The sequence below is a fragment of the Heterocephalus glaber genome, unplaced genomic scaffold (genome assembly GCF_053883595.1).
Source record: "Heterocephalus glaber isolate CG9 unplaced genomic scaffold, H.glaber_assembly_v1.0 deba00001481, whole genome shotgun sequence".
Lineage (NCBI taxonomy): Eukaryota > Metazoa > Chordata > Mammalia > Rodentia > Bathyergidae > Heterocephalus > Heterocephalus glaber.
The window spans coordinates 7,408,914-7,433,655 of NW_028258317.1; the positions used below are offsets into that span (position 1 = coordinate 7,408,914).

At 35.7% G+C, this 24,742-nt stretch overlaps 1 protein-coding gene across 2 annotated transcripts in view; it reads right to left on the reverse strand.

Moving 5' to 3' along the window:
* The window catches only part of Smc2 (structural maintenance of chromosomes 2), a 51,913-nt gene extending 30,270 nt beyond the window's left edge, over positions 1-21,643 (reverse strand). Inside the window, exons 1-15 of one of the 2 annotated variants that reach the window (XM_087183603.1) lie at positions 21,523-21,643; positions 20,418-20,618; positions 19,641-19,790; positions 18,744-18,866; positions 16,925-16,963; positions 15,841-15,951; positions 15,389-15,433; positions 13,587-13,820; positions 13,259-13,408; positions 6,459-6,692; positions 4,780-4,939; positions 4,069-4,186; positions 3,405-3,543; positions 2,289-2,408; positions 539-743 (exon numbers count right to left, since the gene is read on the reverse strand). In XM_087183603.1, coding sequence (XP_087039729.1) covers positions 539-743; positions 2,289-2,408; positions 3,405-3,543; positions 4,069-4,186; positions 4,780-4,939; positions 6,459-6,692; positions 13,259-13,408; positions 13,587-13,820; positions 15,389-15,433; positions 15,841-15,951; positions 16,925-16,963; positions 18,744-18,866; positions 19,641-19,790; positions 20,418-20,585 — 1,996 coding nt within the window. In that variant the 5' untranslated portion in view covers positions 20,586-20,618; positions 21,523-21,643. The remainder of the gene's footprint in view (positions 1-538; positions 744-2,288; positions 2,409-3,404; positions 3,544-4,068; positions 4,187-4,779; positions 4,940-6,458; positions 6,693-13,258; positions 13,409-13,586; positions 13,821-15,388; positions 15,434-15,840; positions 15,952-16,924; positions 16,964-18,743; positions 18,867-19,640; positions 19,791-20,417; positions 20,619-21,522) is intronic. The other variant, XM_004848196.4, reaches the window with a different exon arrangement.
* Between the last annotated feature and the right edge of the window lie 3,099 nt (positions 21,644-24,742).

The window sequence follows — 24,742 nt, forward strand, 5'->3', positions numbered from 1 at the left end:
AGCACTGACGTGAGTTAACAGGTTTTCTGAATAAGTGGGTAGTTGGGCTAAAAAAAATGTACCTTAAAAAAAAGACATTTCCCTGACTACAAGTGGACAAAAAGTAAGAATAAGCAAGCAAAAATATCCTAGTATCAAATATCAGTGACTGGAATAGCCTAATAGGAAAAACAAAGCAAAAATATAAAAGGAATAGATCTGAGATTAATAACACTATAGGATTAATTAGCAGTCCCCTTGAAGACTTTGACACTGTAATTTCTCAGTATTATTACATACCTGTCAGATTGTAGGTATTCAAAAATTCACTCAACCCTTAGATTAATATTAAGGCTTTGGACATAAATGTTTGATCTTAAATATAAAGCCTGTGCTGGCTTTAGTTTTAGTTCTAATCAAAGACTAGGAATCACAGTCTGAATTTAATTGTTTAGGGGTCACCCAATTCCTAAATATTTTACATATTCTCTGTTTAATAAAGAAAGAAGCCCACCCTGTTTACCATAGTGTAGTAAAGACAAAAGGACATAAAACTTACCTCCACTCAATGTTCCATGAGGATCAAATACATCACCTCCTAAAGTTACAGTTCTAGTCATTATCCTTTTATCAAAGGCCACCTTTTTAGCATTGTCCATATTGTCACAAACAAATGTTGTTCCAAAGACAAATTCCATTGCTTTCTGAAGTTCTGGTTTATAGTCAACCAGGGAAAGAGCCACATGAACATTGTTAGGACCAACCTGAAGGAAAAATAACATATATCACAGTACATACTACTTCCTTTCAAATTTTTTTTTTAAAACAGTAACAACGGCTGTAACAGAGGTTTAAGTAGTATTTACCTTTTATTAATTTTTAAAAATTCACTAGAGATGCATAAAAGCCAAAGTTTTAGGGAAAACATTGTAGCTTTAAACACAGAAGAATCTATTGGTAATTAAAATATTTAACTACAGTATCATAGATTATAATAACTTCCATAATGGATGAGCCAGCACCAACTTCCTAAATCTGAAACAGACTATGTAAGCACACATTTCTTAAGGTATAGTAATTTCCAGGTCAATCAAACTGTATTAATTGTTTTGTTTCAATCATTAGTAATTTGGTTTTTCCACATTGAATACTTTTTACACAAATTAAATATACTATAATAGCTATCTGCCAATTACAAATATCAAAACACAACCATTAAGGGAGTAAAAATAACAGAAAAAGCCCCCCTGCCTTGTCTTCTAGTATGATCCAATTTCCTCTCTACAATCTTCCTTTATGCCTACTTCATCCATCTTTGTAGAAAAATTAAACTTTCCCTATGAAGTTTAATAGCAGAAGAATTGACAATAAGGACAGTACTATATAACAATTAAACAGATCTGGCGATAGAATCTAGGAGGAAGTATTTTTGCTGTTACTCAAACTCTCCTAACAAGGGAACTTGATCAGAGTTGAATAAACTTCCTCAGCCTTTTTGAAACAAAGATGATTTTTCACATAAGGGAAATACCAATCCAACACACTATCTTTGAATTAATTACTCTCCCTCTCTTCATAGTATACATATCAATACAATAGTATTTTGAAATAATTTTACTGAAAGCTTCTCAATTTCAATAAGGACACTAGATATTGATTTAGTATCTTACTTACAAATGTTATTTCTGGGTTTTATAGAACTATCTTTTCAACTCACACACCTGGAATGCCTGGTCAATAAACTAATTTTGGTGCTAAAATTAGTTATGATTAACTTCATGATTTAACCCAATATTATATGCACATGGGAGTTTTCTAAATGTATTTCTTTGTACACATCTACTTTCTTACTAATAAATATACCACTATAAATCCCCCTCAACATCAAACTGGGATTTAGTCACCTGCAATGTACTGTATGTCCAAAAGCTGAATAGCAATCCGAGAGAACTCTAATAAAAAAGCAACTCTGGAATATTGATTAATACCTTAAACAATGGTTGTCACTGCAGGCAGCTTAAGTGTGCCTGCTATAAGAAAATGCTGAAGAATTTTAAGTGCTTATAAGTTCAAGTCTAACTGTTCAGAAATATAATTTTCACTACCAAATGATAGTTATGTGACTGAATCTAAAGTTAAAGATATTGTAATACTAAAGTCTGAAGAATCAAAGGGAGATCTAGTCATCCAATACCTCTATTCTCTTGCTATCCAACTGCAAAAGAGCAAATCTTAGTTTTTTCTATTTTAATTTTTTAAAGAATCAAAGTTAGAAAATTTGTGGCTCTGCATAACTAAGTAAGACTTACAAGATTTTGAGCAACTCTCAAAGTTTCTGGAGCAATACATCTGGCTGAAATTTTATTGAGTGGAATTATAGTGTAACGGCGTTTCAATTCTCCTTTTTCTAGTAGCTTTTTACCAGTAACCTAAGAAATGCATTTGAAATTTTAAAAAAATTAATGATAAGAGTAAACATTAAAACAGAAAGAGTGCAAGTTCAGGAATCCATAATCAAGTAAATGTTTAGTACTTTCTATTTGGAACAATCAAAAGCTTAAGAATACATACAGTAAATTATTGTTCATTTGTAAAAAAGGATACACTGCCATTTTTCACAACCTGGATGAACCTGGAATAGATGTATGCCATGTGACATGTCAGACAGACGAAAATAGTGCATGATCTCACATACATACAAAATTAAAAAAAAAAAAGAGTGAAATAGAAAGAGGGAGTGAACAGCATTATCAGGAACAGCAAGGGAGAGGAATGGATAGAAATAGGTTGTAGGCGAATGGGTACACATTTGCAATTACACAGGATAATCCTAGAGATAAAATGTATAGCATGCAGATTGTATTGTATACTGAAAATTTACCAGAGAGTAGATTTTAGGAATTTATCACCAAAGGAAAAAAAAGCAACAATGAAAGGTGATGGATATGTTAGTATGTTTGACTATACCAATTATTTCACTATATACATATATCAAAATATATTGTATACCTTAAATATACAAAAGAAATTTTAAAAACCCTAAGGAAGTAAATTTGATAATGAATATGTAACATTTATGTGAATAAGAACATTCTGCTGAAGGACAGAAAATGCGAATTTAAGAAATACAGATAAATTTAATGTTTCTTGATGGGAAGACTGATATTAAAAATAAATTCTCAATTTTACAAACAAATAAATACAAACTTGCAGAAAAAAGAAAATCTAAGATTGGTAATGTGCATTTCGAGTTTCTAAGCAAGCATGATACTTCTTTTAGCACTATACTTCTTTTAGAATAGTTATCAAAAAGTCATTAACTGAACAGTTTTACCATACATATTAAAAGTATCCAATTCTTTTAGCACCATAATTTTCCAAGAAAAGCACCAATTTTAAATTTTCTTTCATTAAAATCAATTTACCTCTGTGTCTACGATAACATTGTAGAGTCGTTCCCCAGCAACCAATTCCAAGGCTGTTGTCGCAGAAGTATTTTTCACACTAATCAGAGAAGCCACAAGTCCTTTTACACAATTTCTATTCCAGTTCTTCTCTGGATCTCTAAATCAGAAACACTGACAAAACTCAATCATAGATAAGGAAACCGAAAAAGTTATATTTTCTTAGTCAAGAACTTTGGACTGGAATGAAAGCAGAAACGCAGTTTTGCCAAAATAAAAATTTAAAAATGTCCCAGATTGACTAGTCAGTTATTCTTTTCAAATCAATTAAAAATCTTTTCAGTAAGTTTATAATGTAACAAAAACAACTTAAGAGACAGAATTATTGTATTCCATAAAAAAACCCACATAGCAACAAAAAAACTAAGATATAAATGTACTTATTTAACAGTAAAGATACAGTAACTTCAAAAACATTGAGTTGAAATTAAATTACCCTAATGATTTGATTGTAAGATTAGTGATATCAGGAGCCATTAAATTTCACAAAAATCCCTACCACATCTGAAACATTTAAATAATCAGGGAAATACATCAATAAAAGAAAAGCAAATTCCAATAATTTCCTTAAGTAAAAATCTGTATCGATTACTACTAAATTAAAATACAAGTTTAAATATCTTACTTGTATGCAAACTGAAGATTGGGAAATCTGGCCAAGAGAGCTTCATATGTTTCTTTTAATCTACTGATATCATGAGATAGTTGTCTGCGCTTTTCCAAAAGGTTTTCTTCTTTCTTTTCTGAGGAATGAATCATAAGTAAATAGAAACTTAAGTCTAAAAACTTTACTGTGTAAAGGAAAATTTAAGTAGCTTCTATTTCCAAAGCATTCCTAGATAGAAAATATAAATTTCTGCCCAGCACAGTGGTGCACGCCTATAATCTCAGCACTCAGGAGGCTGAGGCAGGAGGATAGCTGGAAGTTTGAGGTCACCCTGAACTACAAAATGAGACCCTGTCTCAAAAGAAAAAAAAAAAAAAAAATTCTGGTAAGTACTAAATAAAAAAGCATGCTTAATATTCAAGTGTCAAGGAGATATTATTTTCAATGACAAAATTATTCCAGGGAACAGCATATAAATTACTTACTCATGTAGATATATACAATGACATTTCTGAGCCTTAAAGTGTTTGAAGAAGGAAATTTTCAATAGAGTTCTCAAAAATTCAAAGGGCTGTTTTATATTTATTTTTCTGACTATATTTACAAATAATTTTTACATTCATACCTATTAACAGAGTAAATAATGTTTCATTTTCATGCATTCTTATTTCCTTAGGTTGGTCTATCAGTAATTACTACCTCCCATATTATCATATGATAAAAGCAAACCTTCATAATTTAATTTCTTCATTTCTGTTTCAAGTTTTTCTTTTAGTCTTTTTACAGCTTCTAAAGCTTCTTGATCCTTCCTATAGCCACCATCCATCTTCTTAACTTCTACTTGTTTATTCTTTAATTCCTGCTGGGCATGTTTCAATTTCATTTGGGCCTGTGATAGAAAAATGTAACATTACATGAGGCAGATAGTAACAGTAATTAAATGGCCATGGATTCAGAAAGGTTTAAGAGATCTCAGCCTTGAAAAATGTGGTCTCTTGGAGGATTAGTTTTTCAAAAGAGCAATCATTTCATAATATTTTCTCCTCAAAACTACTCAGAGTAAGAATATATGATTAATGTAAATCATTAAGTAATTTGCAATGTCTATATTTTTAATATGTGTAAATACGACATATTAACCAAGTTGAAAACTTATATCAAAGAATAACTCAGTTGCTAGTTAAATTAAAAACACAACAGAAAGCTAGAAATCGCAACTCAGTTCCTTTCCATAAGTGTTCACTCTGAGTATTGTCTAATAACAGTGGAGAAGGTGCATTAAGTGATATTAACAGCCATTAGAAATAAAGAAATTTCCTAAATTGACAGAGAAATTTAAATGCCAGGAGTCTGACATTTAAATACTAGAACTTCCGAATTTCAGAAATCTGAAGTTCATAAAACTGAGAGAGTATGTTTTAAATTCATGCTAGTATTTTAAGGTCTAGATAGGAATATCCTGAATGAGAAAAAAACAACTGAGCAATTTAAAGTCTTTCTTCAATTGAGTTTTTATAAATTTTTGTGACTCATTTCTGAAGGAAAAGTTACAAATATGTTATTAATAGAAAAATTTGAGTATGAATAGTAAATACAAATGCTTCCATGCATATATTTTCAAGCTGAGTATTTTAAAAAAAAAAAAAAGAGCTGGGTATTATGGTACAGGCCTGCAATCCTAGTACTATGGGAGGCCGAGCAGGAAGATCCCAAATTCAAACCGAGAATGGGCAAGTTAGCAAGATCTCCTCAACATAAAAAATGGACTGGGGATATAGCTTAATGTGAAGGATCTAGATTCAATCTTCAAGACTAATAAAAATAATAATTAAGAAAATAAAAGAATGTATACACTATATATACATATTTTTCTGCCAGCAAAACTCTTGTATTCACAGGACTTTAAGTTGCACTATTAATAAATTTAAAAATCATTTAATAGATTGTAATAACTTAAAATCTTAGTGATGAGACCAAAGACGAATGTGAATAAATGTGTGGCAGAGATACTTCCCTTGGAAATGTAAAGATTTTAAGAACTAGAAATGGTAGGCAAAACAATGATGAAGACAGTTTTGTTTTCCTGTTAAAGCTCAAAACTTCAGCTTTATGTCAATAAAAACAACCAGGAAAGATGAGAATAAACTAACTTCCAACATTCCAAACAATGTTACAAACTTAATAAACTATTTCCTCTAGTTATGAACTGAGCTATGATAATTTGTTGTACAGCACCTTGACAATCTAATGTTACCGATATTTAACAATCAACATATTTGAATTTTAATGTATGAGGTACTACAGAGCAGCAAAATTAAGTAAGAAAGTTCCTTGACAATGAACTGATTATTTTCAATATTCTGTAAAAAGAAAAAAGCAATCACATAGTGCTTAGTATCTGTATTTACCTGTTTGGCCTCTGTCTGAGCTTTACTTATGTCATTTTTACAGGCTATCATTTGACCAGCGATAGTTGCTTCTGCTCCATCTTCGTTACTGGACAAACCAGCGGAAACAGCATTGAAGTGCTGCTGTGCAGCAGCCAAAGCTTCAGCGTCTTTATCACTTGCTTCTTGAAGGCCATGCAGCCCATCTGTTATACTCTGAACTTCTTTCTCCTTTGCTGCTAAAGTTTTAGAATCCTTTGGGAAGAATTTCAAATTGGTAAATATTGTACTTTAGGAAAAACATCCATTTTTTACACACATATACCCTTATGTCATTGTATTTTCTAGCAATTTGAAGAGGGAATAAAGAAAATAACCATCAACTTTAAATACTAATACCCATTTTGAAATTCATTCTACATTTCTGGAATATAACTTTTACATTACATGAAATATTGTCATTCTGTATGTGACAGTAAAATCCAGGGGATATTGGGCTAACAAAATTCAATGCAGATTTTAAACCACTTAAAGCTAAAAATTAGTTCCTAAATCTATAAAATTGAAGTAACAGCCATCCTACACTAAGCTTTAGCATTAAAAGCAAGCATATGAAAATATTTTATAAAATATTAAAGGATATAAGATTTCAGTATTAAACAACTGTGGAATATGTATCACTAATGCTTAATAGTTTTTTTGTTTTTTTTTTGGTACCAGGGATCGAACTTGGGACCTTGCACTTGCGAGACAGATGGAGGCACCACTGAGCTAAATCCATGGCCCCTTAGTATTTTTTTAAATAGTGACCAGATACCTGATACTATATAAGACATCATCACTGGGAAAAAAAATCTAGCTACCTCATTTACATGAATGTGATCAGAAATTCTGGGACACTTGATTAGCACATATATCATCAAATACTTCTTAGGCAGGTACTTACTATATCCTGGGTACAAACCCAGTATAATCGGTTCTAACCCATTAAAGACAAAGACTATTGGGGCCAGGGATTTAGCTCAGTGGTTCTGCTGCTTGCCTCGCAAGCGCAAGGTCCTGAGTTCAATCCCCAGTACCAAAAAAACCCCGAAAAACCACGAGACAAAGACTATGATAAAGACTATGACAAAGATTATGACTGTCCTCATAAAACCTATATTCTAGGGTAAAGATATGATAAACAAATCAACCAAGGTCAAGGAACAGAAAGTGATAGGAACTACTTTATAAAAAGGGAAAACCTTTGTGAGATGACATTTGAGCAGAAGCCTACAGTAACAAGTTAACATGCAAACAGTTACAGCCCTGTACTTGTTAAGTCCTGGGAAACTTATTTGGGTATTTGAGAAAATGTGACTGAAGCAAGTGAGAAAATGTAGGAGGGAGCCAGGGATCACAACATGAAATGCTTTGAAGGTCATGAAGAAGACTTTAGATTCAATTATATGCATGATATTGAAACTACTGAAGTATTTAGCATGAATTGATATGATACAATTTATATTTTAGTTTCACAAAAAAACAAACTATAATGCAGCAAGAGTAAAAGTACGGTAACTAACAAGGACAGTATTGCAGGAGCACTCCTGGGACAGGATGATGGCTCGAAAGAGGTTGGTGGTAATGGCAGTATTAAAAAGTGGTTGTATTCTGGATATACTTTTAAAGTCAACAGAATGTGCTGATAGGCATTTGTGATATGGCATCTAAGAAAAAAGGGGAAATCTCTGGTAATAGTGGTACCATTTACTGACATGTAGAAAATTCAGTAATTCAGGTAGATTTGGGTAGGTAGGGGGAAATTTATGATTTCACCATAGTTAACACTTTTTCTTAGACATCTGGGTAAAAATGTTAATTAAGTATCTGGACAAATGCATTTGGCATTTGCAGGACTATTCTCTGGATGGCTTTGGACTGCCCCAGCTCTCCCCATTTCTCAGATGCAGTTCCCAAAAATAACTATAGAATGTGCTAGACAAGAAATATCCTGAGATAAGGGAAACGCCTAAATAGTGCATGCTCTCTGTTCTAGTCCTTCCCTAGAAACAGGATCTACTGCTTTAACCCAGCAACATACATTGCCCTGGGGGTATAAATCACAGAGCAGGCTGCTTTCTAGAGTCCTTCAGCAGCAGATCAAGTGGGGGCATACAAAGAAAAGACTCTATTCCTCTTGGTAGCTTTCCTGAGTCTTTGTCAATTAATACCTAATTGTGAATAATAAATATTTCATACAATTTGTTGGGTATGAAATGTCTTATGTGACAGACAGGCTGGAGAGTAGTGCATAGTAAACCTGCTTCACAAAAGTGGCATGGTGAACAGGGTCTAGTCTGGCATACTGATGAAGGTAGAGTGGCCTACCCCCCAATCCCCAGCTAAAATCAGAGACATAAGCCTAAAGGGTTCAGGAGTGGGACATCGAGGTAGATGCTTTATGGTGAAGGAAGCACAGTTAAGTGGGACACAGGTCACTCTATCACAGATGTGAATGCATGCTGTATGCATGGTTTGAGACAAAGAGAAAGAAATGTAGAAGGGCCAGGGATTTAGCTCAGTGGTTCCAATGCAAGTAATTGCTCATTCCAAGTCCCAGAGACAGGAAATGGGTAGTCAGAGTGACCCTGAAGCATCTGAGAGGGAACCAACCCACACCAAACAGGCCTTCATAGAAATGGAGACTCATTAATCTAAAGGACAGATGCGGAGAAAGGCCAGGAAACCCTATACACACAGCTATCATATTTGTTTGGTAAATGAACATTACAGATTCAAATAGCTCAGTGGCACAGTCAGGAATGGGAATATAGTATCTAAATATCCAAAGGAGGACAATGGCCTTAAACTGCTGTCAAGATGAGAGTGGGGAATCAAAGGGAATTCAGATTGTTCAAGAATTCTTGGATACTAGACCCTATATGACAGTACTTCCAGGTCTCCTTAGGACATTGATGGTAACCTTTTAGAGCTTTCAATGGTACAAACAGCCTGTTGCTGCAGGAATGCTACAGGCTCACCACCACTGCCTTAGGGGACAAACTAAATTGATGACCTCGGGAGTTTAGGGATGAAAGCAGTAACCTGTGGTTCTTTGTTGGGGGGGGGGGGGCATTTGGGTGCCAATGACAGGATTCCCACTGTGGAGTACATTACTTGCATTGATATTTTGGATGCTTGTAATGCAGAACATCACTACCTCCTGAAAGAGTATGTCCTCTCAGAGCTAAGAACTTAGCCTTTAACAGTGAGGCATATTTGCTTCTGCCTGTCCCCCAAGCTATCCAAGGCCCAACTGGCTATTCAACAAAAGCACTCTACTCCAAATTAAGTGGCAAATAACATATAACTTTGTTAATCTAAAAACTTGCTACATAAAAACATGTCACAAAATACTGTTATAATGTAACAACTGTCTGACCCATCAAAAAGGCCTTCAGGGGCTGGGGATTTAGCTCAGTGGTTCCACTGCCTGCCTTGAAAGCACCAAAAAAAAAAAAGGCCTTCTTGATGGAGTCTAACAATGATCTATCAGACTGAATATCACTGAGATGTACCAGCCTCTTTAATTTTGGACACAGAAGTTGCTTAAGGTGGCTCCCAGATGGATCCCTTTTGAACAAGTAACCCCTTGCTTACACTGGTGGAGACTGAATATCTTAATGCTCAGCACTGGTGGAGACTGAACATCTTAATGCTGGGGCAACACATGTACCTTGTGTTACTTGACTAAGGCAAAATGTCACAATCAAAATTAATGAAATCTTAAGACTCTTAAGAGTACTCTCATAATATTCCTTTGATTATAGAGATGAGAAGTGTCCCAGGAGTGATGATGAAAACAGACTGGACTGGTATGAGTCCTCTGTGTAGGAGCTTCATGAAAAAATCTGTTTGTGGGAAAGTGAGCTTATGCACCTATGACATTAATGAGATTTAACTGGCAAATACCAATGGTTCCACATCCATAAATGTGTCATTGAACAATAAAATGAGGGAAAAGGTGCTATGTGCATCCAAGTGCTACAATTTTCTCTATGGACAGTATAGGGTTAACTCAAATACAAAACGGCAATGCCATGTCTGAAAAGCTGGCAGATGGCAGGATCATGTATACCAGGACTACTGGAGGTGCTGCTATATATCATTAGCAATGAGACATACCACTGGGTCAGCAGCTTGTAACTGTACACCAGGCTTACGGAGGTCCTAGGACCTACCAGGAAATGTAAATGACTCACTATGAGATCTTAAGAGTCATACACTGCAGTCAGTACTCAAGAGAAACCTGTCCTTGACAGCAGATATTGCTTTCACAAATGCCACTGCCACTCCTTTAGCCATCCAGACATCACCATACTCCCTAAAAAAGATCGTTTTAGACAGAAGAACTGCTCTAAACTCTGTGAGCCCAACTGGAAAGAGTGTATGTGACTGCCAATACCCCCTGTTGGAGAGACAATGATAGACGAGGTCCAGAAGCAGGCCCATAAGCTGCAGATAGTGAGATTACTTGCAGGATTCTTCTTTGAACACTTTAATAACTCTATACTTGGATCACTGGATCTGAGCTAAATCATTCTCCAGGCAGGCCTGATCACCGTGCTTGTGATAATAGTCCCTATTCTGGCTTTTGCTCTGCAATGTTGCATAGTGTGGGTCAAGGTGTTACAACAAAATAAAAAGACAAACGTCCTTCTGTTCTGGATTTGGAGAGATCCAGAGGCATTGGAAATAGGTTAGCTTTGTTAAAGGGGGTGTCTGGGTCAGGGGATAGATTGCAGGATTGTTTTCTGGGTGGTCATGGACTGACCTAATTGGTTCCTTTCCAGCTGGTAGTTCTCAAGAATAGCCATAGAATGTGCTGGTCATACAATATTCTGAGTTAAGGAGGCTGCATCAGCCAGGACTCTGGTTCGAGTCCTTCCCAGAAACAGGATATCTTTCAATTCTTCAGCCTGGCACCTACCTCATATCACCTTAGGGCCGTGATAGTGGACCTTTTAGATCTTTCAATGATGGGTTTGCCATCACTGCCTTAGGGTATAAATCCCAGAGCAGGGTGCTTTCTGAGGTCCCTCAGCTGTTGTTGGGATGCAGATGAGATTCCATCTGCTTCAAGGAAGGTTTTCTTAGCCTTGTGGAACCAGCTCACAATAAATTCTAGGCTTCTGCTGAAGCTATCTGGAAATAATAAATCTACATAATGTTTTATCTGTGTGTTCTGTTTAACTGGACTCAAGACCAGTCAATAATCAGTGCACAATGAATCTGCTTCACCTAGTTCAGGAAAAATTAAACCTAGTTTAGGATTGGAAGGCATCAACATGTAAGACTGACAGCATTTAGAGCCACAAGGCTAGATGAGACGCCTAAGAAGCATGTGTAAAGAGAAAAAGTCTGTGTGCTAGCCTGAGGCATGCTAACATTCAGAGATCAAGAAGAATAATAGGATACAGAAAAGGAGACCAAAAAAGAGCAATCAGTGGCCCTGCATGAAGCTTAAGGGCCTGGCAAGATTAAGGAAAATAAGCCAAAACCAAGGCAGGTGCGCACATTTAAAGCTTTAAAACCTGATTAAAAAAGAAATGATAAACTGAGTACAAACAAACATATTCACAGTGGTTTAAAATTGTCTAAATTCTTATCAATACAAAGAAATATTTTTTTCTGGGAAGTTAACTTTTTTCTAATAAAAAGGCAAATGTATATTTCACTGGGATAACAGAATTACCCTTAAGAGAACTTCTGTAAGCTCCATTTCACACCCATTCATCTACCTGCATATGAGATTATATACTTGACTCTTTTGTCACTATGGATGTTACTTCTACCTTCTGCAAAGGTTACTTCCTGAAAATGCACACCAGTTCCAATCCTACTCTGACTGAGGGACCTTATTTCAACAATTTTTTCATCTCTCTCTTCTGAATCACAAATGCTGCCTTTACTACTAGATTTTTTCCATCAATACTATATAATGTAATTTATTCTATGTAAAACCAAGTCCAAAAAAGACTATCCTTCAGTTAGCTCCCACACCCTTTAATTTTTTGTAACATTTCTTAAGTTATATTCACTCACTCATATTTTTTTTGCTGTGATTTTCCAAGAATATGAACAAACTCTGGTCAGGATCTCACAGCCACTTTTCAAAATATTTATTCTCATGGTCTCTAAGACAACTTACTCATGTGATTTCCCTCATCCACTCTTCATCTCCTTGCTCATTCTTCTCCATGTCCTCTAACTTCTATATGTCAAATTATCACAGGACTCAAACTTTAAAACTCTATGTACTCACAATTTATAATTTTATCCAGCTTCATAAATTTAAACTCATATATACTGATTAACTCCAAATCTGTATTTTTAAAGACTGGATTTAATATTCATATATTTAGCTTCCTAATCAGAATCACCACTCAAAATACCTAATAGGTATCTCAAGCTGATCATGTTGATACTGCACTTACTTTTCCTACTCTAATTTTGTTCTAGTCTTTACCTTAGCCAACAGTAACTCTATACTTAAACAGCTAAATAATCTAAATCCTAAACTATACCCTCTTCTTCTAAACTCAATCGTCTTCCATGATTTTTTTTTCCCCATCAGTTATCACTGTCCAATATACCATATAGTTTACTTATTTTATCATCATTTCCCTGACTGGACCCACATGGCAAGGACTTGTGACTATTTTTTCCACTGCTAAATAACCAGTCCAAACAACCGAACTTAGTCCACAGTAGGTACTCACTAAATATTAACAGAACGGACAAATGTACATTAATGGAAATTAAGCTTATTTACTTACCTCTACCAAATTTTTTTCCAGCTCTTGGCGTTTGTTTTCTTCACTTGCCAGGTTTTTCTTTTTAAGGTCAAATGCACTTTGAGACTTAGTATTAACTCGCTGAGCCTCTGCAAGAGCATCTTCTAAAGATCGAAGTATGCCTCCAATTTCCTGTAATCAAATGTGTATAACTCAATTAAATTACTGAAAATATGTTCATGTCATAATGTCCTTCCATGATTTCTATGTGAAATATTTTTAAAGCTATTTTAGTATCCTAAATTAACAATACAGAAAACAAAGCCCAATTATTGAGTATATTATCTGTTCTTACTTAATATGTTCTGACCTTATCTTTTCGTTTTTCCAATTCTTCTATTTCATGATTAAGAGCCTTTATTTTTTTATCATTCTCAGACAATTTTTCTTGAAGCTTTATAATTTTATCCTGCATTTCTTTTAACTCCTCAGCTGAGCGCTCTTTAGTATCTTCAGCCAGCAAAAATTGGTAAGCAATATATAAACGACTCAAATGTTCTATTTCTCTTATTACTTTTTGGTACTCCAAATAGGAAGATCTTTCCTGCAATATAAATCGTAAGAAAGAATAAATCACAATTCATAGTTTTAAACAAACGTGGAAAGAATCAAACTATAGCAACACATATCAGATTTCCCATTACAGCTAATAGATTTTGACTTAAATGATCATGGCATTTTTAATTTTGGGAAATTTTAAATAACATCAGAAATCTGGCTTTTTAGATGGTATTCCAGCTCTAATTAATCCTATGTGACTAATTTTTCTAATATATAATAGGAAGTTGGGATTAACACAAGGCCCATAAACTGGTAATAGTACCGTAGTAGTACTACCATGATGCCCATCTAGCATTCTTTCAAGTATACCAAAAGCATTCACTCACACATGATAAACTTGATTCACATAAGGATCTCCTGAACCAGACTAAACTATCAAGTAAAATACCTAATTTTCAGGTGAAGAAATAAATTCAGTAGTTAAATGACCTATCCATATTACAGATATTCCTTAACAACCTACAAGTTTAATGACTGTTCAGACCTATGATCCATTTTTTGTACAGCTCTATACATCTTGTTTATAAAGCCTCAATGTGTTATTTTAGTACAGTATACCTTGTTTGCACAGTACTCTAATTTTTGCTGACTGCACTATACAGTACTATAGTTTTGTTGTTATACATTACAGTAATAACAGCAATATTATTGCATTACATGCAATAACAGCAAAGTCATCAAGTAGGAGTTTCTTTGACCATTTCTTTGTTCACATATTGTACTGTACATACTATATACAATTTCTCGAATGACTAATCCATTTAACAACCTAGTTACAGGATCTTAATTGGTTGTTAAACGAGGAATGTCTGTACCTGATTTAGAAAGAATGAGGCAGAATCAGGTCTGAAACCAAAGTTTACATGTCTGAGCTAATGTTTCTAGTTAATCATACAAATAAAGGGGGTACCTTCAAGATCACAACTGTTCAGTTTTTCCAGTATTATCTAAACTACTGATTCAGAAGACACCCTTAAACAGTGCCAAATTTAACGGGCATTTAACAAATTCTTATAAGGGTATCCATAAAAAGTTCTCTACAAATACATTTTTTCACTGAAACATTGACAGGTTCTATGATATAAGACTACAAATATTACAGAGAAAACCTAATTTTATTTCAATTCCTTTCACATAAAATGCCTTGAGGGCAATGACAGTGATAGTTACCATTACTGTAGAAGTAATCTACTCTACAATGAAGGTTACTAAGAGTGCAATAGCTTTAAGAAATGTTGTTCCACTCCATTCTAATTATCCAGGAAAGCCAGATTTGGTTCTCTTCAATAAAGGATTAAAAATTAAAATCTAACATATCATTTCCCGAGATTATAAAGATCATTCTCCAAAATCATGACCTAATAGGCAGAAAATACATTTCTACACACCTAAAGCTGAGATATGGAGTACCAACTTTAATTCCCTGTTTCATCCCAGAGAAAAATCCCCAAGAAATGGTATACATATCATCTCTATATGCATGATTTTGGATATATCACCAATTTTGAGAGACATTCTAACTGGCTGTCCTCACATAAGAAGTACGCATACCTCTTTTAATTTCTGAATGGTTGGAGTAATCTCTTCTTCAAGTATCTGGAAATAAAGGAAAAATCAATATTTTCATTATGTTAAAAACTTTTAAACCATTTTAAAAATTTTTAAAAAGCCAGGTGTAACACCAGCTACTTGGAAGGCTAAGGCAGGAGAATCATGAGTTCAAGACCAGCCTGGTTGATTTAGCAAGATTTTGTCTCAAAATAAAAATACATAAATAAATGAAAATGGTTGGGATATAGCTCAGTGGCAGAGCATGTGCCTCAGATATATAAGACCCTGGGGTTCAATCACCACTAGAAGAAAAAAAACAAAACAAGAAAGATAAGTAGTATAGAAGAATATGGAAAACTAAATGAAAAAAAAATTTTTTCTCTCCTTACAGCAGAAACTCCAAAAGCAAAACTGCATTCTTCTTCAAAAGTATTTGATACGAGTTTAATTACCGTCTTAATTTCTTTCAGCTTGGCCTCCTTTTTCTCTATAGTTTTCTGCGCAGCTATTTTTTTATATTCATACATCCTTGTTCCAGCTGCTTCTTCTATCATAGATAAGATCTAGAATGACAAGGGCATTAATGCCATATTTCTAACAAAACATGCTTCACTGGAATTTACATTAGTTATATCATTTACAGACTGACCTCACTAAGCATCTTACCAAAATAATACCCTCCTTGACAATCCATAAAAGAGAAACAAATAAAATCCACTCAAGTCAGACTTGCATTTGGGGCAACAAGGCTGAAGCATCCCATACATTAGTTTCCCAACTATGGCACATATGTTAAGAACTTGGGCAAGGAACTTAATTTCCTTTGCACCTCAGTTTCTCCATTCAGAGTACTGATGTCTCTTGGCACCATTAGAAATGAAAGAAAACAGTAAATGTGAAAAGCCCTCTTAAAAATGAAAATATTAATTGTAATTGCATAAAATGGTCAATTTTGCTACCACTCTTTTTTCAGATGCTTCTATTCACCATTAATCCCTAGATCAAAAAGATTATTTCTTTCTGAGGATACACTATGATGTCTATATATTTGTTAGGTTTCAAATTAGCAGATTCCCCTTCAGATATTATTTAAGGAAAATAAGCATGACCTATATTCAAACAACTAGTTTTATCAATCATCAGTCCTATTAGCTGCTCTCAACAGAAAAATACATAAAGAGCCCTATTCATATAAAAATATTAATTCTTTCATTCCAACTCTTTTCAAGGTAGTTCCAAAAGAAACTAAGTCCATTCGTAATCTATTCCATGAAATAAACGAATTTTACACAAATTTTTGCCAGTCACATTTTTTTGTAGGAATTAATGCAGACATAAATGGCAGTTAAGCAGGGTTGCTTTATATAGTCAAAATCTGTTTTGATACTAGGCACAGTGCTAAATATTAACCTACCTTCTTTAGTAAACATTAAAATAATGTTTCCAAGAATTTTAATCCAAGAAATGATTTTTTAATTGCATATTTAAATAAAATCAACAATTAATATATTTATTACTCATATACTGTATTCTTACCTCTGGAGGTTTCATATTCAGTACTTTTGTAATTCGACCCTAAAAATAAAATGGCAAACTTACTATAATGATAGCAAATTATAGAAACTGTGATCTGAAGACATTCAATGTAATCTATTAAGCTGCTATACATCAATACACTAATCTTCGGGAAGGTTTTTTTCCTATATACATGAAAAGATGTTATTTCTGTTAAACTTATGACCAAAGGTACTTTACAGTTTTAGAATTTTGGAACTTAGTTATTCATTTTCTCAGTTGTCAGATTATCAATTACTTAAATTATTAAATGATATAAATAACTTACTAAATGAAACAAAGTTAACTCAGACTATGTTTCTATGACAGTTAATATTAGAAATACCGAAGTATGTAATTCTAAAACAAGTATGTATACATATTTTAGCATAATTAGTGGACATCTCTCAAATTTTTTATATACCTTTGAGATAACTTACAAGCAGATGACAAATTTCTAGACCTCAAATAAAATATTTTATTTCAATGCCAAAAAAATCTTTCAATTTATTCACTACTTTAACAAACAAAACAAAAACCTGCACACTCAAATCTCAGAGAATTAAATTAGTTAGGATATAGATTCATTTGAAGAAATCTCCAGCTTCCAAAACTGGGATGTATTTTTACTGCTATAATTTGAATATGTTCCCTAAAGTTCACTTCTTGGAAACTTATTAATGCCCAATGCAAGTGATGGGAGGTAGAGCCTAATAAGAGATGATTAAGTCATGAGGGCTCTGCTCTCATGAAGGGATTTATGATGTTAGGGGTGAGTTAGTGATTAAGTGGGCCTCTTATAAAAACAATTTGGACCCGCTTACTTCTTCTGTTCTACAGCCCCTTTCACCTTCCACCACACCACAGGGTGACATAGCCCTCATCAGATGCTTACCTTGGACCTCTAAACCTCCAGAACCATGAGCCAAGCAATCTCTACTGTTTATAAATTAGCAAGTTTGGTTTCTGTTATACCAACACAGAACGGACAAACACACCGTCCTAGCAGCATCCTGTCATTGACCTTGCTGTGACTCTCTCAAAGAATGGCTAGGTGAATCAAGTGAAATAATAAATTCAAGATAATATCAGTCTTTACCTTTCATTTGCCTAAGTCTCTAAAAAAGAAAATTATTCAAATTTTTATGCTTAGAATCTTAAAATGTATTAACTCAATACTTTAAATGAATTTATTCTGACAATTTTTTTATATTTATTATGGCTTGTGTTTAGGTGAAGCCTCAGGCAGTCGTACGTGGGGCTTTTTCAGGTGGCTGGATCTAGAGCATGTATGTGACTGATTCATGGTGTAATGCCAGGATTAAGGGTGGGTGATTACTAAATCAGTCCACTGATTGGTTTGGCATCTGCCCAAATCCCAGTAGCACAAATATAAAAGGGGCAGAAAGATGCTGCTAAGGTCTCTTGCTTGCTTTGCTATATTCTGCCCACCATGAACTGTTTCTCTTCTGCAGTGCACCTCTGCCATGCCACCCTGCCTTGGAGCCAGCTGATTATGGACTGAAGCCTCTATAAACTGTGAGTTAAATAAACCTTTCCACTTTTAACTTTGGGTGTCAGATATTTTGTCTCAGCACCAAGAGAAAAGTAGCTAAGGCACTCAGTATTTCTTCAAAGTTGTCCAGACACAGCATAACAATATATAAAAATTTTAAAATTGAAAATAAAAGTCAAATAAATATAAATAAAAAATAGAAAATCTAGAAAGTCATCCTGTTGTGGTAACTTAAAAGATATTAAAACCATTATAAAGGACACAGAGAGACTTCAACCAAAATACCTGCATGATGAGAAAATGAGGGTTGTTTACATTCAGGCCAACAGAACAGAAGAGATCCTGTACTCTGGTGTTGTTTGCATTTACTCCATTGATTAAATATTTATTTCTGCCACCAATAACCACCTAGAAAGGAATTATTTTTTAATATATAAATGTACATGCATATTTCATGCTAAAATGATAAATTACAAAATACGCTACCTTGAATTTATTTGGACAGTCAAATTAACCAAACAAACTAATCCTGGGCAGTGGAAGAAGTATGCTGTGGTCAAAACGATTACTAATTTGAGTCAGGACAAACTAGTTTCTAACTTAGGCACTTTTGCTAACTAGTTATATAATCATGCATAAGGCCCCTAACCTTAATATTTTTCCCAAAATGGAATGGTTTCTCTCAGATGATAGTCTCAGATAACTGAGATGTTCAAGCACAGCCAGAGAAGATTACATAAATATGCTTCGAGATTCAAGCACGGTTGAGTGCTTATACTGGATGGAACACCTCATAGATTTCATTCAATTCTTAGTAAATGTTGGAATTTCCATCATCAAAACTTTAAAACACCCAGAAATCAATTAACCATGGGACATGTTCATGAGATCAAGCGATTCATCACTGTGCAACCATAAGTCTACTTACACAAATCCAGACAGCTATGACATCATTAAATGATATCAACATGTGAGACCAATGTCACATATGCTCTTTATCACTGACTGAAACATCATTCTGTGGTGCATGATTATGTACGATATTTTTAAGGACTCTAGTCAGTATGTAATGTACCAATTTTGCTCCTAAACTTTGTCTCTGATATTTTGTGCAAAGCCATACTGCCAAATAACACATCAGCCATTAAAGTTCTTAGGGTATACAACTTAATAGTCACTCACCTGCCTTGTCACTGTGATTTCATCATGAACTTCAAATCCCAAAGGGCTTTGCTTTTTGTCAGAATTATCAAAGGTGATTGACACAGACGCTTTGGTAATTCCAGCCTGCCCGTTTTTGTAAACTAAATCTTGTAGATTAGAAGCCCGAACCTAAAATGAAGTAAGTTTATCAACTATAAAAGCCCACACTGTACAAAGGAGCATCAAAACTGGGCTTCCTGATGTGGAAAACCCATCCATGTAGTAATCACTGAGTAGACAAGAACAGTCACATCCACTGGCAAAGACAGCAAGGACAAAAGGAAAACCTGCAATGAGTGCCTTTCTCTACAAACCCTTTTAACTTCAAATTGTTTCCTATTCATTTCTTACAAAAGTTAAGTTGCAAGATTTAAGGAGAGACAGTGCCTATGAATTTGCCCATCCAACCCATTAGTATGTCCTAAAAAGGCACAGTTACCCAGGGATGGGGAACAAAAAGAAGAGTACTCACTGTGAAATGAGACTGTCTTAAAACCACAATCCCTAAAGTCTGGGGGTTATACTTCCAAACATCTTAATAGGATAGATCTTAGGAAACAACTCTTAAGTTTCCATTTTTTCATCTAACAAGTGGGGTAATAAATAGTTCTTTAAAGGGAGGAATGGAGGTATAAAATAATTCCCATAAAAATACAAAAATGTAAATGAAGAAAATATCAGCAATATTCTCCATCGTTTGGTCAGGATTCCCTTCCCAAACTTAAATTCACACAAAGCAGAAAGTTTACACTTTACCTGAGACAGGTTGGAGATGCCCAGCAAAAAGCAGATGGAGTCCAGTATGTTGGATTTTCCACTACCATTTAAACCAGTGATAGCATTGAAGAGGGGGTCAAAACCATTGACTTCAGTCCTCTGAGCGTAAGACTTGAATCCCTCAAGAATGATTGACTTAATATGCATTTTTCAATACTATGTTGGGCCAGTAAATCTCTGCTAGAAATTAAACAAACCACAAACTAGGTCTGTACGAAATAAAATGTAAACCTACAATCATAGTGTTTGACACTAAGACAGGAATGACAGGGCAAGAGAAATAGCCACTTGCCAAACTACGTTCCCCAATGTAAAGTATCTTCCTCCTACTTAAAACATACAAAAGCTAACCACTAGGTAGAAGTTCAACCATTCAACTTGAAAGTCATCTCTTGCACCAACTTCTGCAGGCTTGTCTTCCACTTTTATCATAGTCTAGCTACCGTAGCCAAGACTACTTACTGATCACTGTATTTATCTCCCTGTTTGCCCACAGTGCTCTTCTGAGTAATACAGGCATGGCCCCTCACTCCGTTACTGCACTAACATCTTTGCACAAATCTCACTTTACTGGATCAGATTCTTCCTGACCTCCTTATACAAGCGGTCCTTTCTGACCACCCATTCCCTCACTTGACCTTTTCTTTTCCATCCATGGAACTTAACGTTGATACTGAACAGCATTTGTCTATCCAAGCCATTATAAGTTCCTGTAGGATGTCTACGTTCTGTTTTTTGTTGTATCCCAGAATAACTGTCCTACTATCAAGGAGACGAGATGAATCTCATACTCTCCAACCACTGCTTGTGCTAAGACTGTTCATTAGCCTCCAGTGCATTTCTCTTTACACCGCCTCGCCTCACTCCAACACTGAGGAAGTACTAATTTTTATCCTTAATGAACGCTGAGGCCCCTCCTAGCTACTCGCCCGCCTCCCGTCCTCCCCATCGCCCGCTGATGAACCGGGCCGGGCCTAAGCCGCCGCCCGTATGCGGCCGCCTCAGCGCTGCGCAGGTAGCCAGGTGCCTGGGGCGCCCCAAAAGCTTCTCTCCGTCACAGAGGCGGAGACGAAGCCAACCTTACCCAGCTTAGGGAACTAAGAGTCCAACTTCACCATAGCGAACACACCAGCCCCAGTCCCTACACCCGCGCCGGAACTATTTATTCCTTTGAATTTCGGCGCGAGCCAAGGACCCCATCTCCGCAATTTATTTCCTGTGTTGGTGTCTAGGAGTTGCCTGATTGTAGGTTTCATCTTTTCTCTCCACTCGAAGGCTCAAAGTGACAAGGAGATAAGAAAGACAATTTCTACAGTATCAGATCTGAGACAACAACGACATGAGCGTGGAGACTAAAGGAAAAAGTAGTACACTTTGACATCAGTGTCCGGCATTCTCTGGGCAGCCCCACACCTCTGCCTCGGGGCCTCACACTTCGCCGCACCCCTCCGGCCCCGCCCCGCCCCGCCGCAGGCTTCTTCTGTTCTGCCGGGCTCCACCCTCTTGAGCGCCTAGCCGAGCTCTCCCGCGCTCACAGTTGAAATCTCCTTGCGTCTGATCGAGTGGCTTCGTTTGAGTGTTTCGTTCTGCTTCAGAACCCCGCGTATCTTCTCGGACTGCTCAGATTCTTGGAAAGTGCAGGCTGTGCTTTGTTGAGCTAGGAAAGTGCTGGGCTTTTGGGGATCTAAGGTGCCTTCTCGCTGGCTTCTGACCAGCGACCCTTCTCATCTGCAGAAGGGATGACAATATTTGGACGCCTAGAGCTGGTCTCAGCCCCTAGGAAAGCTTGTGTAGAGCGGGGAGTAAGTGCTAGACAAACCAGTTGTTCATTTTACCCAGACAGACCGTATAGAAGCAATAGAAGACCTAACATTTCAGAATTTTTTTCAGTAAGCTCACCACCCCACCTGATATTTATTGAATTCTGTGTGTACAGCTGTGAGCCAAGGACTTTTGAAAATCCTCATTAAGGATTTTCTGATATTGTCTCTGATATTGTTCTTATGTTACAGGTGAATAAACTGAGTCACAGGAAAAGGAGGAAAACCTTGTTCCCAGTCTAACTCCAGAGCAAGTGTTCTTAAATACATAATATGCTTAGTGTACAGAATCCAATATTACTAAGAACTGAGTCTGTTATTAGTGGGTATTCTTCTTTCCTTAAAAAAAAATTTTTGCCCACCTTTGAAGCACATTGATCCTTATGAGTTAGGAAGGGTGTGACTTTAGGTGAGATACAGAAAATCATGAGGCCATTGTACAATTTTAGGTGTCTTGATCCTTTTGAGCTGCCATAACAAATTACTGTAGACTAAATAGCTTATGAAAAATAGGAATATTTCCCACAGTTGTGACGTCAGGCATCCAAGAACAAGGTGTTAGTAGAATTTGTCTGGTAAGGGCAGCTTTCTGGTTTGGAGCCGGCACCGTCTAGCTGTGTCCTCATTGGTGGAGAGGGCAGAGGCCCTTTCCACCTCCTTCATAAAGGTTAACTTATCTCACGGTCAGCTCCTAAAAAGACGTTACTTTGAGGGCTAGAATTTCAAACTCTGAATTTTGAGGGCACATACTTCGACCATAGTAGTGGGCATATATATTTTTAAGTTTGCCTTCTTGGCCCTGCCCTTGTTTTGCAGTAATCTGAATCAGTCTTAATATACCAAGAACTGGCCTGTGTTTTGAAATTGTCTCTCAAAGAGGGTAAAATACAAGCACACTGTGGTGGGCGCACACCTGTAATCCTAGCACTTGGGCGGCTGAGGTAGGAGGATCCCCCTGAATTGGAGGCCAGCCTGAACTATAAAGCGAGACTTTCTCAAAAAAAAAAGTAAAATACATTTTATGGGGTTTTGCTTAAGAATTCATTTTCTCTGATAAGCCACCTTCTTCATCCTGTGAAAACTGCCACATTTAGTAAATCAACATTAATTGAGCAGATATTTTGCCTACCTTGATTCTTGTATGCCCTACACTCCACAGCTTTTCTCTTGTTTTGGCTTCATTGAGTCTTAACGTTTACTTTCAGTTTTGCTCCTTTCCTTCACCTGAATAAAAAATTTTAATTTCCCAACAAATGTTAATGTGGAATTTTCAAATTTTATGAACTGTTCTTTGGGATAAAAATAATAAGTGTTTAGACAGCTTTGGCAGCCATTTTAATAGATAATTATCTAAGTGATATTCTGAAGTCAAATGGATGTATGCAGATACACCTTGTTGGATAAGGACTTTGGAGTGTTAAAAGAATATACACATCTAAGTACTCCCATTACAATTATTTATTAAAATTGCTTGTAAAAGTAGAGCTCTTTATCACTTTTGGTCTTGGTGCCTGCCAGAAACATTAGGAATTTCTGTAAAATATAGTACCGAAGGACTTGAGGAAATCACTAATGGTTGACTCAAGACTCTTCTTCCTGAGATCACAACAGGTTAATAAAGAACACCAGAGCACAAAGCAAGTGCTAAATTGGAGAGATGAGGGCTGGAAACTAAACTGTAGAGCAGATGTAGTAGAAATAGAGCTCTGGTCTTGTCTCATCACTGTAGAGCAAATTCTTTTAAAAGTGTCAATATTGCCAGGCAGCAATTATCCATGGAGAAATCTATTGGGTTCCTGGGATTTTAGTCACTATTTGGGACATAGCATCACCAGCAGGGACACAGATAAAGGCTACAAAACAAGACCTAGGAGAAGTATTTGGTCTTCTGCTGTCCGGGGGTACTCAGAGGCACCCCTCTCTCTTTGGATGTACTTTTGTAATTTTAGAGTGCTAAAATAACTCTTTCAGGGAGTGGTCCTTGAAACTTAGAACATATGAAAAGATTAAAGGACTTGCAGAAATAACGAAGGGATGATGCATTTTGTTGCAAGAATTTTGGGGTTTGAAGCAAAATTCATATTTTTAAACTGAATTGAAAAGTAGCACACATTTTGAGTATTTTATTTCTAGTACCAAAGAGTTTGAACTGTGGTTCATCATGAATAACCTATCTTACAAACTTGGAAAGAAAGACAACTAAACATAGCTTAAGTAATAGAAAAGGCAGTGATTATATCCACTCCCCTATGGGATCTGTTTAGACCCATTCATTTTAATTTCAGTGATTATATTATTTTCAAAACTACATCCTCTGGTCTTTTTGAAAGCAGCCTATCTGTTCATCATAGTTTCTATTATTTTTCTGCCACTCTCGGCCCTCTTTAAAGGTCTACCTAATATATCTTTCTATATCAGAAATACAGTATCTCTTCTTGTTATCAGGTAGCTTATTTCTAAAAAGTGGCTTGCCAACTAAACACT